General features: G+C 41.0%; 2 protein-coding genes across 2 annotated transcripts; one reads left to right on the plus strand and one right to left on the minus strand.

Moving 5' to 3' along the window:
- The first annotated feature begins 5,701 nt into the window (after window positions 1–5,701).
- LOC123442417 (cysteine-rich receptor-like protein kinase 6) lies at window positions 5,702–8,686 on the plus strand. The gene is made up of 2 exons (XM_045118454.1): window positions 5,702–6,716; window positions 8,417–8,686. The coding sequence occupies exons 1-2, from the start codon at window positions 5,831–5,833 to the stop codon at window positions 8,434–8,436; spliced, it is 906 nt and encodes a 301-aa protein (XP_044974389.1). The 5' UTR covers window positions 5,702–5,830; the 3' UTR covers window positions 8,437–8,686.
- An 844-nt stretch (window positions 8,687–9,530) lies between these two features.
- LOC123442415 (cysteine-rich receptor-like protein kinase 6) lies at window positions 9,531–16,787 on the minus strand. The gene is made up of 6 exons (XM_045118451.1): window positions 15,763–16,787; window positions 15,521–15,645; window positions 12,244–12,454; window positions 11,750–11,993; window positions 11,308–11,467; window positions 9,531–10,095 (listed from the first exon to the last, which is right to left on the minus strand). The coding sequence occupies exons 1-6, from the start codon at window positions 16,745–16,747 to the stop codon at window positions 9,757–9,759; spliced, it is 2,064 nt and encodes a 687-aa protein (XP_044974386.1). The 5' UTR covers window positions 16,748–16,787; the 3' UTR covers window positions 9,531–9,756.
- Between the last annotated feature and the right edge of the window lie 294 nt (window positions 16,788–17,081).

Here is a 17,081-nt window from a genome sequence, read left to right on the forward strand (position 1 = left end):
GACTGAACTAAGGAGTTCCCTTCATCCAGTCGGTAACAGATTCTCGACCGTCCAGTCGGAGATTAGCATTCGGAGTTTATCAAACTAACCGACTGGATTCCACTCTGTGCATCGTAACCCCCATGGAGGGAAACGGTCATACGTTTCTATGTGCCTTTATTAGCATTTAAGACATACGTTACCTGTAACGTAGGCATTTATTCGCCACTACTCCACCCCCGTGCACCGAACCGTTGTGGAGGGCAGCGCACTCTATATAAGCCACCCTCTCCCACTGGCGCAGGGGTTAGCAATTCACCGTATTCTATATTCGACTCGACAACAAGCTCCCAGAGCACTGAGACGTAGGGCTATTACCTCCACCGTAGAGGGGCCTGAACTCATACAACCTCGCCGTAGCTAAGGCTCTGCCCATCCTTTCGTACCCTACACATCTACTGTCAGACTTATACCCACGACAGTCGCAGACTAATATAAGACTGCATTAGATGATTTCCGCGGTCCAGACTATTGTGGGAGGTTGCGGGTCTGCGATACCCTAAGTTCTAGATCTCTCTGATCTAAATTCTGCCGCGTGTGTCTCGCAATGTCGGCACAGTGTTGTACTCTATGATTATCGAAAAAAAGATGATGTCACTGTTCTTGGTGACTCATTGACCAGCAGGTGTGTTCAGAGCTGCAGAAAATTTGAGACTACCCACAATGGGAGTAACATAGGTAGTAACATAGATGCCACCTAAGCAAGAAATATGATGAAGCAACTAAATAATGAGAAGAAAGAGAAATTGAGTAACTTAACATGTTACTCATAGTTGGAGTAACATAGCGGATACGAAGGCAAGATGAGCCTATAGGCTAATAAATTAAAGGCTCAATGTTAATACCTCTACGTTACTTTCACTATGGAGGTAGTAACTTAGACTAGTAACATATGTATGTTACTACTCTATGTTACTGTCCATTATGAATAGCCTGAGGCTTGTTTGCATGCGAGTTAATAAATGATTAACTCTCACTGTAGTTCAGCAGTTGTGTATTTTGTTTTGTGCCGTGTTACGTGAGCCCTGGTTACTGAACCTGGTTGATATGAATGTTTGATGTGTCCGGGGAAATTATTCAGGCGTCCACTCACCACTGTGGGGTAGTAATCTTGTACTGCTAGCTTTGTTCCGTGTGGTGCTGCGTCCTAACTGATTCCATCTTCATGTCACTTTTGCCCAAAATGGCCATTACGTAAGATGTAAAAAAAAGAAGAAGAAGCAAAATATGTCTGTGAATGTACAGTTGCCAAACTGGACAATTATCCGTGCACAAATTTTGTATGCTAGTGCAAGGAATCGAAGTAACCGTTTCCATTGTGACAAAAGCACTTCAATTTCAGCCAAATCAAATTCCTTGCATCATTAGCGTGTTGTGATCCTGCCAAAAGGTGCTACCGTAGGAATATCCACAGCTCGACAGACTCCTCCGCGCGAATAAAAGAGCAAACACTCAGTCTTGGCCGGCCGGGTAACCGGTTTGGGCTAATTGCTAGTACTATATTTATTCGACCGGTTTCCTAAAGCAGGCTGCTGGATATGCTGCTCGGTTGCTTTTTGAATCGCTTTCTCCTAAAAAACCGGGCTACTGTGAAAATTTTAAAACGTGTTCACCAAATTTGAAAACTATTTTTTATTTTGAAAATTCTAAAAAGTCGAACAATATTAAAAAATGTTAGTGAAATTTTAAAAATGTTTGCAAATTTTAAAATTTCTACAAATAAAAAAGGACGAAGATAAAAATAAAAATACAATAAAAATGGAAATAGAGAATGAAAAAATAATAAAACATCAGAGAAATCGGAGAAAAAGCCAAGCAAAGAAGGTTCTAGTACATCTCCAACACCGATGGCAAGAGCAATAAAGAAGCTATTGGGCTGGGTGCGAATGTTTGGAGGCCGGTCTCCATGGACGCTTTTTTTAATCTTTGAAAATGGTATTTCTGAGTTTAAAAAAATTCTAAAACAATCATGTGTAAACTTATACATATTTACGACGGATTTGGACTTTTTTGTTTAAAACTAACTAGCAAAAGAGCCCGTGCGTTGCAACGGAAGAGAAAATAACACACGTTCTGAACGCAATATATTTTCACATGGCATCACATATGTGTTGCCGATGATGGGCTCAGTGCTCACACAACGAAAACACGTTTGAATTTACAGTCACTCGGAATAAGATGATAAATATGTTGTTTCTCCCCACAAGGTTTTCCAGAGGTGTGCATGTGCGGTTAATGATGTTTTCTTTCCTTTCAATTTGGTTTTCATTTGATGAATGTTTATTGCAATTCGTATCGTCGCCGCAAAGAGAGAGAAAAAAGGACCATGCACTACAGATTAAGTTTGCACCAAAAATAATATTTAAGAAGTATTCAACAGCTAAAAATAACATCCTACTTAGATTCTACATATATTTTTAATCAAATTTCATATATAACATCTTAAAATCGGAGTTACGGTTTAAAAGATATGCATAAACTTTTTTAGATAAAATATGGATTGATTAACTGAAAAGTCAGTTTTTTTTGTTAAAACGAAAATAACGTTTCGATTGACTTCAATATGGAGGGCGGGTTGATTATCCGAAACATCAAGGAGTTTTCTGAAAACTGCAAAAAAAAGTTTGACTGTGACTAAAAGATGAACTGCGGGTTAATTATGAAAAAGACAGGTAGTTTTCTGAAAACTGCAAAAAAAAAAGTTTGACTGTGACTAAAAGATGACTGCGGGTTAATTATGAAAAAGACAGAGACTTTTCTGTAAAATAGCCATGACGGACGACAGAAACCATCGATGCTTTAGGTGGTGTTTCTTTGCCGAGGGACTAGACTAAAAAGTCCCTTTTAGTCCTTAGGGAAAGAAACAGGAGGGACTTTTCCTTAAGGGACTAAAAAAAGACTCTATTGAAGGGACTTTGTTTTTAGTCCCTGAAACTAAAAAAAGTCTAGTCTCTGGGAAAAAAAGCCACCACCTTATTATTAGAGAAAGATATGGTTTGCATGTTGTGCAGAAAAGACAAAATCTAGGCCCAACAACAAAAACAATTCGACCCACTTTCATTTTCGTATTTGTCTTTTTTGTTTATACACCATATATGAAAGTATATTGTTCTGACAATTTTCCCAGACGTGTTAGCCATGTATTTGTGTATGTACAATTGTTTTTAATTTTGTATGCGTTATATAAATATGATTTAGAAAAAACGAGCTTACTGACGCCCGACGTCCATTGGTCATTTTCGCCATTGGGCTGGCCCACATAGGGGATGGCTGCACGTTTGGTGGACTTGCCCGTCGTTACCAGCAGAACAGATACCTAAGCCAATATTTTTGACAGCTCTTAATAGGCGCACTAAGCTCCGTATCATGTAGAAGTGGCTGCTATCGGGAGCAATTAGTTAGCGAGCATTTTTTTGGGAGTTTTTCGGTGAGCACTCTCACGCGTCGTAATTTGGCACGTTCTCAGCCATCATCACGTCTCGCATTCTGAGCGTTTTTTCGGATTTCATTTTTTTATTTTACGCACGCGTTTTTGCTTTTTAGATTGATTTTCTCGGGTTTTTTGTGTGTCTATTTTTCACCTATGTTACTTAGTTTTTTGATAAAAAAATTATATTTTTTACGCAAAAAACGTGTTTTTTGTTTTTTCGTAGGAGATATGGTTTTTTGCTTTCACGATACACATGATTTTGCCTTCGCGAGAGGCACGATTTTTGCTTATCTCTAGGAAAGGGAAAAACATATTTTTTTGCCGTGAGAGGCACAATTTTGCTTACGCGAGAGGCACGTTTTGCCTTCGCGAAAGACAAGATCGCGCCTCTCGAAAAGGGAAAAACGCGTTTTGTTCTTTTTTTTCTTTCGCGAAAGACATGGCCGTGCATCTTGGAAAGAGAAAAAAGACGAGAAAAACGAGTTTTTTCCTATCGCGAGAGGGACGGTTTTTTCGTTCATTTTTTCCTTGAGAAAAAAAATCATCAAAATCTATCAATATGGGATGTAGTTTTGAAGATCTCGATGTGAGAAATCCAACAATGAATACGCTTCGAGATTTGCACGCACGATTTAGAAGATAAAACGTTTTAAAAATACGAATCTACATAAAAAGGAAAATACTCCCAGGCTGCGACAAATGACACGCAAGCAGTGCACCACTTGTCGCAACCGGAAAAGATGGAAGCGATCTCTGAAAAAAGTACTCTCTATTAAAAGTACTCCCTAATTAGTAATTTCTATGATTTCGACCGAACCGGATATTTTGTAGCTGGCCTTGAGGGCCAGAAAGCTTGCTCAGTACGTCTAGACTGGCATATATCTCTCCCTAATAATAAAGCAAATACGGTTTTCTGGTCGTCCGTCTTGAAAATTACCCTTAAAATTTACATAAATTACCCACCATGCCATCGGTAAGTAATAGAAAACGTTTCACAAAATGAAAAATGTTGGACTGGGCCGGCCCATGTAAAACCTCCCATATTATGCTCTGCATGCTGGGAGAATATCCAGCACACCATATGGGCCGGCCCATGCACAGGCGCCTGCTTTCAGTTTCGTTTATTTATTTATTTTCAGTTCTGTTTTATTTTTTTATTTTTAATAATTTAGAACTTCAAATAATTATAAATCAACATATTTAATAAATTAAAATGTTTGTGACTTCAAAAACTGCTCGGAGTTTTGTAAAATATGCTCGCATATACTATAAAATGTTTGCAATTTTAGAAAAATGTTTGTACAATAAGAAATGTCCATGATCTCAAATACAATTCCATGTATTAAAAATTATTAAAGGCATTTAACAAAATGCTTTTTAATTAAAAATATGTTAATACATTTTAAAAATGTCCTAAAATTTTAAAAATAGCTAATGCCTATTTTGATAGTTTCTTTTTTTATTCAAAATTTTCCGTTCCATTTTTGTTTATTTATAATTTAAATAATTTAGAATTAAAAAAACTTTTCCATATTAAAAAATAGGAATTTTGAATTCAAATGTTGACGAATTTTTTTTTTTGAATTAAAAATAGGATTCAAAAAAGCGTCGGTTTTTATATTTTTTTTGCAAATTCCAAAACAATGTCCACGAATTTAATAAATATATTACCGATTTATAAAAATGTTTGTTTATTCAGAAAAACTTCATGCGTTTCAAAAAATGTTTGTGAATTTAAAATAAAATCCTCCCACATAAAAAATTATGTTCGTCTTTTCTTGAATTGGTCGCCAATTCAAAAGAAAATATTTAAACCCGTTCGAAATATAAAAAATATTCACGATTTTTAGGAAATGTTTGTAAATTGTAAAAAATGTTCTCGATTTTAAAATTGTTCCCATATTTGTAAAATTGTTCACGAAAGATCTAATGTATGTAGTTAAACATTAATGCTTCTAAGTCTTTGTGACAATATACCTGTGTGAATTTTGAAGAATTAACCGTTGGATGGATCGGATTATTGTATGTTTTTTAAAAAAATTCTTGAAATTCAGAATAAATATTTGACTTACCAAGATTTTTTAACGACCATGATATATGTTTTTTGAAAATGTAAATATTGCTTCAACTTGTGAATAATTTTAAAAGAAGAAATATTATCTTGCCTTTGTGCACAAATTTTTTAAATCAAACGATGATATTTGAACATAATGTGGTCATCATCATTGGAGATTATATATTTTTTCTTCCGTGACAACGCACGGACCATTTTGCTAGTGTATATGTAACTCCAAAAACCACTAGGCCTGGTGTGTGTGAGGGTAATACGGGCGTACGTGCACCGCTGCACCGCTGCACAAGATGGACATGCACGGCTACGTATGCAGTGCCGCCGTGGTGCTAGTATTATTTTCCAGCTTCCCAAAGCCGTCGGCCGATTCCGCCGCCATGGCGGAGCTGGTCACATGGAAGTGCGACAACGGCACGTACTACGGGGAGAACTCCAGCTACCAGTCCAACGTCCGCATCCTCCTCGCGTCCCTCGCCGCCAACGCCTCCCGCTCCCGCCCGTCGTTCCCGGTGGGCTTCGCCACCGCCGTCGTCGGCGCCAGCCCCGACACGGTGTGGGGACTGGGGCTCTACCGCGGGGACGCCAGCAGCGGCACCGAGTGCGCGTCCTCCTGCCTCGCCCTCGCGCCGGAGGTGGCGTTCGGCAGGTGCATGGGCGTCAAGGACGTGTCCATCTTCTACGACCGCTGCACCGTCCGCTACTCCTTCCGGGACTTCCTCGCCAGCCCGGACAACCGGCAGGTGCAGGTCTGGGGAGCCAGCGACGACTCCGTCGCCCCCCGGGACGCCGCCCGGTTCGGCGCGCTCGTGGCGAGCCTCGTCGGCGCGCTCTCCGACTGGGCGGCGTTCAACACCACCACCAGGTACGCCTCCGGGGTCATGGTCTCCGACCAGGGTTTCCCGACCACCCCCAGCAAGGACCTGGTGCACAGGATCAACGGCCTGGTCCAGTGCACGCCGGACCAGGCGCCGGGCCCGTGCCGCCACTGCCTCCAGGGGCTAATCGACGAGATGCCGGCGGTGTTCAACGGCACCGTTGGAGGGCGGATCCTCGCGGTATGGTGCAGCCTCAGGTTCGAGGTGCACGAGTTCTACGACGGCAGCCCCATGGTGATGCTCGTCGCCCCGCACCCAACGCCACCTCCTTCTCCCGTCCGGTCCACACACCAGACTGCAGGTATTCTATCTTCTTCTTCTTGTTTTTTTTTTGCAGGGAAAGTATTCTATCTTTAGAATGAAGATAGAATACTTCCAAATTAGAATGCTACCATACCTTCATTCTAAAACACATGACATTTGTATCTACAACTTTGACCATTAATTTTTATATTAATTTGGAAGTAAATAATACTCCCTCTGTGTCAAAATAAATGACTCAAAAATGACTCAGTTTTGTACTCACTCCGTCTCTCCGTCTCAAAATAAGTGTCTTAAGTTTAGTACGACTTTGTACTAGTACAAAGTTGAGACAGTTATTTTAAGACGGAGGGAGTACTAATTTTAGTACAAAGTAGAGTCGATTTTGAGTCACTTATGTTGGGGCGGAAGAAGTATAAAAGTTTGGTTTGGAAACTATTAATTTGCCATAAAAATCTAATAATAAAGTTTATATTGATAAAATAGAACAGTTTGTTACTTAATTAGTGGTCAAAGATAGAGAAGTGTTGACTGAAGCTTTTTTAGGATATTATATAGTTCTTCTGTCTTAAAATAAATGTCTTAAGTTTATACTAATGTTAGTATATAGTTGTACTCCCTCTCTAAAGAAATATAAGCACGTTTAGATCACCAAAGCAATGATCTAAACATTTTACTTAGACTTTATGAAAGAGAGTACTAAGGTTAAGGTTGGATACTTATTTTGAAATGAAGAAAATAGTATTATAGAAGAAAGGGTATATATAAGGTTGTTGTCAATGCATAGGTGTTTAGATGAGGTGCCAAGTGTATTAATTGACTTAGCAACTCAAGTCTTTAATGCATATATGCTTAACTTGTCATTTTATTCAATGATTCTGCACCTATACTGAGGTGGGTGTGGCACATCCATAGGGGGTCAGGGGAGCATTTGACTGCAGCTTATAAAGGCCAAATACCCACAGGGTCTCCCTCTTCTGGCATGTGATCCGTGGGAGGGGTATCGGTTCTAGAAATTTCCCCAGTCGATCAACAATGGGATTCACTTGGGTATCACTTTCTTCATACGTGATGTTGTCGGTACCCTCTTCTGGCTTGACCCGTGGCTCGATCAAAACTCATCGCACGCTGAATTCCTGTCCATTTTCAGGATTTCCCCATATCCGATGCTTTTGGTTGTCTTAGCGGCCCACTATGGCAATTAGAACATCCTGATCCAAACGAACACTTGGCGCCAAGGAAACATTAGCTTGGTCAGCGAGTGTTGTGGCATGCCACCTACCCTCTTCGGGCTCTTCTATGTCGGGTCGGTATACCGTGCCCTTTGCCAGCGCCGACCCTTAATTACATGTACCTTCCACTGTGTGAAAAGCTTTGCAGCCTGTGAAGATCAAAATATTTTTTTGGCATTCCTCCGTGATCACTTCTGCCCGGGTATGGATGTGGCAAAACTGCATGGGGCGCGCGATGGCCATTCTCCTCTTTGCATTGTTTCTGAGTCCAAAACACAATTTCTCTTCTCTTGTCCCGCTGCCTTCTTGACCTCAGTGCCATGCCCCGGACCTGGGACAGTTCTTGGAGGCTCCGACCAATTGTACCGGTAGGTCAAGGTGCCTCTTTTGGTTAATGTTCACGATGATGATCTAAACACTATGGACTATGTGTGACAAGATGGTTATCGAGTGTGTCTTTTTACGACTTGCTTCTGACTATGTGTTTGAATTTGTGTCTATTTTGCAGCAGTGCCACCCGCTATGTAGGCAGGAGGATAGGGACCAGCTATACAACATGATTGATATTCTTCTGTTGGTAGGCCTCTAGGTCATAGATCATTTGCCTCTGGGGAGTCATGTGTCGCCTTTTCTTTTTCTTTTTGACGTGTTTGTGTTATTGCCCAAGAACTTTCCTTCACTTGAATTACTTTCTTTTGAGGGGATGCACTTGAATTACTTGTATGTACGTGATGGTTATTTTATTTATAAAGCCGAGCGAAAGCTTATTTCAAGAGTATATTGATTATTCTTACGGTTGATTTCATGCCTCGGGACCACTCGGGTTTTGTTCAACATCGATCTGATCTGATTTTTTTCTAGCAGATGCCCATGTGTGCCGAAATCACCGTTTTGACCCTTTTTTAAAAGTTAAGCATGATCTGGCCCATGTTTCAATTTTTATTCAGATTTGGTCATTTTCCTTCCACTAGGGCCAACTGTTTTAGAGAAACCTACATACCGCCAGGGGGCTTGGCGGCAGTATGTGCTAGGTTTGCCATTGGATTGGACATGTAATCTACGCCTCAACAGGCGCCTGTCATAATGAATTATTCCCTTCACTGGCGGGCATCCAGAACGCTACACAGTGTCTATTCAGGCGTTGTCTTATTAAACGGGAAGCGCCCATCTCTTTCGTCAATGGCTTTTCACAGCGACACCTGCTTTTTTGAAATTTGAACCACGAGTGGACGATTATGCACCATGTTGCAATCAATGAAATAGATGTTCTAATAATCATCAGCCATAGATGGATGGAGGAGAGAATGACCTCAACGCCGAAAGATCAACGGTCAGAGCCAGGCGGAGACCCGTCTATTTGGGGAGATTGGATTATTTGCCCCACTTTACTTGTGCATCTGATAATTTGCCCCGCTTTACATCAGATTGGATGATTTACCCCAGTTTTCTTTTTCTTTTAGATAATATGCCTTCTTTAGTTATTGTAATCATTTTTGGCTTTTTCTTTACGGATTGTGATGGGAGTTTAAGATTGGTATATGTATATATTTGTGTCCAAAGGTTACGTAAAATTCCCTTTGCTCTTTTCTACAAACATTAAGATGAAAATCAGTTGTAAAAGCTACATCTTGAAGGCCAAAAGTGGCTTATTTATCTATTTGTGATATATGTAGAGAGTATTTATTATCATACAATTGGGTTTACGGTAGATGCAGGTAATCTATACCCCGCAAAAAAAAAAAAACGCAGGAAATCTATCATCTACGTACGTGGTATATGCACATCCGGCGCCTGTTACATCTTACGTGGTAAGTATATGCATGCATCTATGTATATATGATCAGATATCTATCTCGGCTGGAACTCCGATAAGGACACCTCGTTGACGGACGGCACAGTTGCTGATCTATGGGAGGCCGGCTCCGACCCGGACGCGCTGTCGTCGGTCTCGCCGCCGCGCGCGAAGGTGAACGCCGGCTTGGACGGCGCCGGGAAACCCGACGGGTGGCCGTGCAGCATCACGAGGACGTCCAGCATGGCCGGGCGGTCCGCCGGGTTCTCCTGCACGCAGAGGAGCCCCAGGTGGATGCACTTGATCACCTCGCCCTCCTCCTCCGCGACCATCTTGCAGTCCAGCGACGGGTCCGTCGTTTCCAGCGGCGTTCCCTTCAGCCACTGGTCCCATACCTGCATGATATATTCATGAGAACATCATAGTATATGACAAGGGTGATATATATACTCCCTTCGTTCCTAAATATAAGTCTTTTAAGCAATTTCTCTAAGGGACTACATACAAAACAAAATAAGTGAATCTACACTCTAAAGTACGTCTATATACATCCGTATGTAGTCCTCTAATGCAATCTCTAAAAAGACTTATACTATGGAACGGATGGAGTATATGACAAGGGTGATATATACTCCCTCCGTTCCTAAATATAAGTCTTTTTACAGATTTCACTAGAAGATTACATACGATGCAAATTGAGTGAATCTATACTCTACTATATGTCTATATACATCCGTATGTAGTTTCCTAATGAAAACTCTTAAAAGACTTATATTTAGGAACGGAGGGAGTATATGACAAGGGTGACAATGGAATAAAAATAAACAAGGGTGACAATGGAATAAAAATAAAATGTAATAATTCAAAAAATAAATTGTTGGATATATACATGTCCGCGTATGTACATAATTTTATTAATAGGTACCGCATATCCATATTAGGCAGTTAGAAAATAAATTATTGGTTAAATCTCAAGATGATATATATGTTAGCTTAGTCTCTTGAAGGTGTTCATATGGATAGAATGTGCTTGTGTATGTTTATAATGGTGAGTCTATACTTCTATGTGTGTTTATATGAGCGCTTGCGTCTGTATCGTGTTAGAAAAAGAAATAAATTATTTGGCACATACGTACCGGCGTATATGCTTAATTTTATTAATACCCATATTAGGTAGACAGGAAACAAAAATAAAATATAATAGTCCAAAAAAATATTGAGTATATATGTTGGTAGGTATTATATACGTGTATTTCATTAGATAACAAAAATACGGGCATCAGATACCCATAGAGTTTCCACTCAAAAAAAAGAAAAAGATACCCATAGAGTTCAAACAAAATCAAAGATTCATATGATTTATCGTATGGTAAGTCTTGCATGTCTAATAACTAGTAGAAAACAATTATAAAACGTAAGCATGAAAAGTCTTGCATTAAGAATAGTTAAAAAACTAATCAAATATACCAAGGTTTTTAAAACAATCAAGGTGGCTAGACACGGTGCCTGTAGGTGTCAAGGCGTGCATGCGCGTGTGTTTGTGTGTGTTTGTGTGTGTAGTGCCCATTCGATGCATGCATGCATGATCTCAGATAGCTTGTGCTTACATAGCTGAGCATGGTGCTGGAGTCTTCCAAGGATGATTCTTCAAGCAAGTCGGTGTTTTTCCTCCCCGTAACGATCTCCAGAACCAGAACGCCGAAGCTGTACACGTCTATCTTGACCGACATGCGCCCTCGAACTGCGTACTCCGGCGCCATGTATCCACTGCAACACACCAGAAATCAATATATATATACACTCTAGCTTCATATATACTTCCTCCGTTCCTAAATATAAGTCTTTTAAGCAATTTCACTAAGGAACTACATACAGAGTAAAATGAGTGAATCTACAATCTAAAGTATGTCTATATACATCCGTATGTAGTCCTCTAGTGAAATCTCTAAAAAGACTTATATTATGAAACGGAGGGAGTAGTAATCGAGCAAGTCACCGTAGCGAGATAGGTATATAGATACTCGGCTTGTCGCCGTGGAGCTAACGTACAGTGTTCCCACAACTTGGCTGGTGACGGTACACGGCCTGTCGCCGTCGAAGAGCCTGGCGAGGCCGAAATCCGAGATCTTGGGGTTCATATCGGTGTCGAGCAGGATGTTGCTGGCCTTGAGATCGCGGTGGAGGATCCTTACCTGCGAGTCCTCGTGGAGGTACAGGAGCCCTCGTGCCGTCCCGTAGATTATACGGTACCTTGTCTCCCAGGGCAACAGTTGCCGCTTCTCAATTTCAGGCGCTGCAGATTATATTCATTACTAGTTGCTAATCTGTGGCATGCATGCAACATGGACACTCTTTTTGTTTTTAAATATAATAAAACTTTTTATGGATTTTACAATAAATTACATACGGATGTATATAAACATGCATACTTTAAAAAAATAAATCCATTCATTCTGTTTCGTATGTAGCGTCTAATGAAATCTTTAAAAAGATTTATATTTAGGAATGAAGGGAGTATGTACCATCTGGATCGATCGACGTACCGAAAAGAAAGATGTCGAGGCTTCGGTTGGGCAGGTACTCGTACACGACCAACTTCTCCTTCCCCTTCAAGCACACGCCGAGAAGCTTTGTGAGATTGTTGTGCCGGAGCTTGGCTACCAGCAGTAGCTCGTTCCTCAGCTCCTTCACACCTTGCCCTGAAGCTCTGTCCAGTCTCTTCACAGCTATTTGCCGCCCATGAGGCAACACCCCCTGAAAGATACAATTCAGATGGTTTTTACATAAACCAGACCAATCTCTGTATAAATAAATAAATTACCTTTTCGTTGTTGTTTTAGAACCACACTGGTCTGCGTGATATAATTTTTTTATTTATGTGAAGTGCGGGAACACATTATCTGATCACGAGCTTCGTAATATATAGATCAGGTAAGATGAATATATACATATTTATATTTATAAATGCCGCTGCTGCTGCTAATAATAATAATAATAATAATAATAATAATAATAGTAATAATAATATATCTAATGACCAGAAATGTTTCTGCCCGTCGTCAAGTTTAAGTGAGTCGGTTTAAGTTTAAGTACCGTGGTTGATTTTCCCAGTTCAACTTAGACTAACCATAGTGAGGAGTAACATGCACATATGACTAGTCTACATTACTACCTCTATAGTGGAGAGTAATATATGTATGGTGTCTTATAATATTTTATTTATTAGGTTATAGACTCATCTTATCTTAATATATATGATGTTATCCACAGTATGAGACTATGAGTAACTAGCTATGATACTTAATTTGTCTTTCTGCGCATTAATTAGTTGTCACATTATTTATTTTGCTTAGGTTTCATCTACTATATTGCTTTCACTATGGATAGTATTAAGCGAGTCCGTTGTTAATGCTTCATGGAATCAGCCAACTAATGAAAGGAAGGACAAAACTGCTTGCGCTATGAGTAATATACATGATTAATGCTCCGCATGGAATCATCCAATGAAGCACACCTACCGAAGAAAAAAAGGGAAAACTTGCCTCAAGTACAACATCAGACTACTCATAGTAAAGAGTAATTTAGACTAGTAACATGCATGTATTGCTAGTCTATGTTACTACCTCCGCAGTGTAGAGTAATCTATATGTGGTGTCATACAATACTTCATTTATTAAACTGTAGATTTATTTTATGTTCATATATGTGATGTTATTCATAGCATGAGTAACTAATTATGTTACTTAATTTATCTCTCTTCTTATTAAATCATTGCCACATAAGCAAATTTATTGAGTTGAACTATATGTTACTCCCACTATGACAAGTCACAATTAATGCCTAGCTGACAAAGAAAACAGTAATATTTTGTGATGTGTACGACTAATACATCCACCTCAAGGGAGTGCTAGCAAAGACATAGAACGCATGACTATTCACAGTTAAGTAGTCTCACCTCGGTTCCTTATATCAAATTCCATCAATTTATGTACGTTCACAAAATTGTTTGAAATATCAACAAGCCACCTCAAAAATACTCCCCCATTTTTGGTTTATAGGTTCAAACAGATTCAAATCTGAAATCTCATCAACCAAGAATGGATGAACATATATCGTACTTTACAAAACTACCTAAAGTAAAGTGATGAATTAATTTGAATTAGTTATAGTGCTTGGCCACTAGATGAGTAGAAACATTACAAGCATTGGCCAGTTCCTTTTTAATTCTTGCATGCAAATTAATGCCCCTCAAAATCTCAATAGGAAATGGAGATGGGCCCTTTAAATCAAAAAAGGAAAAGTTGAGATAAAACCTATATAAACCAGAATAAGAACAGAGGAGGTCCATAATCCCATGATTGGCCTAATCCCATAATCAAAATCAAAGGAAATTAAAACGGGGATTGTGAAGTTGACATGCATCATAACGGGGATCATGATTATCAATCGCATGATTATGCAAAATTAAAGGAGGACGTGCCCCTGTCTTGCACCATCGATTTGAAACGGGTATTATGGGCTACCAAGCGGGATCGTAAACTTTAATCAGTGGTAAGCGTGTAGTGGACTCATAGAATCTCTTATGTAAACATCGGATGTAATTGCGAGTAGCCATACGAAATTTAGACCAATTATCTCTCTCGTTGTAACACAACCAACGTTATGTTCACACATACGGGAATTATGGGCTGCCAAGCGGGAACGTAAAATTGAATCAGTGGTGAGCGTGTAGTGGACACATATAATCTCATGTCGTTGTCCGTAGCCATATGAAATTTTCACCAATTTTCTCTCTCATTGTAATATAATCAATACCATTTTCACACATACAATCCGAAATAAATTCACAACATTTGTTTGTTCCGGGCGTTTGTGCTAGTCCTATAATAATTTTGATACACAGTTTGTGGTTGTAACACTTTTTTTAGTTTAAACTATTTCGAAAAAAATTCACGTGTACACATATATGCTCACTATATATGTACTTGTTAAATTCATGAAGATATATGTTTGTTTTTGGGCTACACAAAAAGTAAAATACGTGGTTCTATAATGGATGGACTATTTTCTACTCCACCATTTGCAAATTAAAATATAAGTCATATAAATTTTGACCTAATTAAGTCAAACTGCCAATGTTGATTTCAAATTATAGATGTTGATTTTTTTTATAAATAAACTTTCCCAAACTTGATTTTCTTTTTTACTTAGGACGATGGTTTTGGGACTTGTTCCGAATCCGAGTTTCAGTGAAATTCAGTTATCTGGAAAGAATAATCAGATTTACAAGTTAATCAGATCGAAGTTGGAGTTCAAACCCGTCACGACCTCGGTTGTACTAACCAGCCTGCCATACCAAATGCAATATGTCTAAATAAAAACCATTGTTTGAAATTTTCTGTTATCTATTTGGAATTCTTACTGATACTTCTCCCTGGATTTTGGTCATTCCATTGTGGTCTAATTTTGTTATTCGGTAATACAAAATCTTGATTTGGACAAGAAAAAACTTACATGCCTTATATTTGAGAACGAAGAATGGGTATTACAGATCCAGATACAAATTTACCTTTTTTATCGCAAACAGATAAAAAATATTAATTAAAATTTTCAAATATGCAGGGAACATATACGCCTACATATGTGGGATTTGTTTTGTCAAAATTTCCTGAAACTTGCTTGAAAAATCCACGGTCCATGCTGAAAGACCACAATTATTATAGCGAAGAGGTGTCCCTATCTTAAGATGTGTTTTAGCAAAACCGTTTTTAACAATGGCGGATTAGGTGTCTCTGTACTGCCTGTACCAATCGTACATACCTTGTATACTGCCCCGAAGCCTCCATGCCCAAGCTTATTCTCTTCGGCGAAATTGTTGGTTGCTTGCCTCAACGTTGTCAGGTCAAACAGAAGTGATTCAGGGCCTTCGTCATCTTCCTGGTAAGCTAAATACAAAGAGAGAGGGAGAATCTTACTTAACAGCTGGATCATCTTCGTGATAACACCAGTTGTGTTGGTGCATTAGTTTATGGATGCAATTTCAAAACAAAAGAACTTCTTACAGAGTTTTGTCGTAGGCTTATTTCTCCATAGGAAGATCATTGAGAGGGACAAGACGATAACCGCGACGCCGAGAACAACGGCCGATACTGTCGCCGCCCGTTGTCGCCACCTTGTCCCGTCTCCTGTAGAAGACGGGAAGGCAGAAGGTGGTGGCGGCGCGAGCCGCGGGGCGACGAGCTTCACCGCGGGGTTGCCGTCATAGAACTCGTGGGTCTCGAACCTGAGGCTGCACCATATGGCGAAGATCCGCCCTCCGACGCTGCCGTTGAACAAGGCCGGCATCTCGTCGATGAGCCCCTGGAGGCACGCGCGGCACGGCCCCGGCGCCTGGTCCGGTGTGCACTGCACCATCCCATTGATGTTGTGCACCACCTCCTTGCTGGTGGTGACCGGGAATCCCTGGTCTGAGACCATGACACCGGTGGCGTACCTGGACGTGGTGTTGAACGCGGCCCAGTCGGCGAGCGCGCCGACGAGGCTCGCCACGATTGCGACGAACCTGCCGGCGTCGCTGGGGGCCACGGAGTCGTCGCTGGCTCCCTTGGACTGCCCCTGCCGGTTGTCCGGGCTGGTGAGGAAGTCCCGGAAGGAGTAGCGGACGGTGCAGCGGTCGTAGAAGATGGAGACGTCCTTGACGCCCATGCACCTGCCGAATGCGACATCCGGCGCGAGGGCGAGGCAGGAGGACGCGCACTCTGTGCCGTTGGTGGCGTCGCCCCGGCAGAGGCCAAGCCCCCACACCGTGTCGGTGTTGGCGCCGACGACCGCCGTTGCGAACAGCGAGCGGGAGGCGTTGGCGGCGAGGGACGCGAGGAGGGTGCGGACGTTGGACTGGTAGGTGCTGTTCTCGGGGTAGTACGTGCCGTTGTTGCACTCCCACGTCACGAGCTCCGCCCTGGCGCCGGCGGACGGCGTTACCAAGGTGCAAAGTGATGATAGCAGTAGCAGGAGGACGGAGGCACTGCACGCCGAGCGTATGTCCATCTTGTGCGGTCACCACGCCTGGTAGGTGTTCGGTCGAATGTTACGTCTTTTTTTATAGTTGGAAGGATGGTGAGCTACTCAACCATGGATGATGAGTTGTTGTGCGATGACTGATTGGCCGCGTCTGCGGATTTCGTGGACAGCACTAGAGGGGAGCCCTTCTGGTGGCAAGTGCACGGAAAGTTTCAAGCTAGAAGGAACATTGCACTTTATGACATGTACATTATTCAACCACGCAACATGAAATCGTTGTCGTATCGCTGGCACATGATCCAGACCAGCTTCATCTAGTTTTGCAACGTAGTTCGTGAGCTCGAGGAAAGGTGGCCATTGC

Source organism: Hordeum vulgare, chromosome 3H (assembly GCF_904849725.1).
Source record: "Hordeum vulgare subsp. vulgare chromosome 3H, MorexV3_pseudomolecules_assembly, whole genome shotgun sequence".
Taxonomy (NCBI): Eukaryota; Viridiplantae; Streptophyta; class Magnoliopsida; order Poales; family Poaceae; genus Hordeum; species Hordeum vulgare.

What these genes read in the sequence shown, in the direction of transcription:
- LOC123442415 (XM_045118451.1), bottom strand. Translation starts at nt 16,747, where the DNA reads ATGGACATACGCTCGGCGTGCAGTGCCTCCGTCCTCCTGCTACTGCTA. An exon ending in CCTCGACATCTTTCTTTTCG is followed by an intron (nt 11,994 to 12,243) that starts GTACGTCGATCG and finishes TATAATCTGCAG; the next exon opens with CGCCTGAAATTGAGAAGCGG. An exon ending in CCAGCACCATGCTCAGCTAT is followed by an intron (nt 10,096 to 11,307) that starts GTAAGCACAAGC and finishes TATATCATGCAG; the next exon opens with GTATGGGACCAGTGGCTGAA.
- LOC123442417 (XM_045118454.1), top strand. Translation starts at nt 5,831, where the DNA reads ATGGACATGCACGGCTACGTATGCAGTGCCGCCGTGGTGCTAGTATTA. An exon ending in GTCCACACACCAGACTGCAG is followed by an intron (nt 6,717 to 8,416) that starts GTATTCTATCTT and finishes TCTATTTTGCAG; the next exon opens with CAGTGCCACCCGCTATGTAG.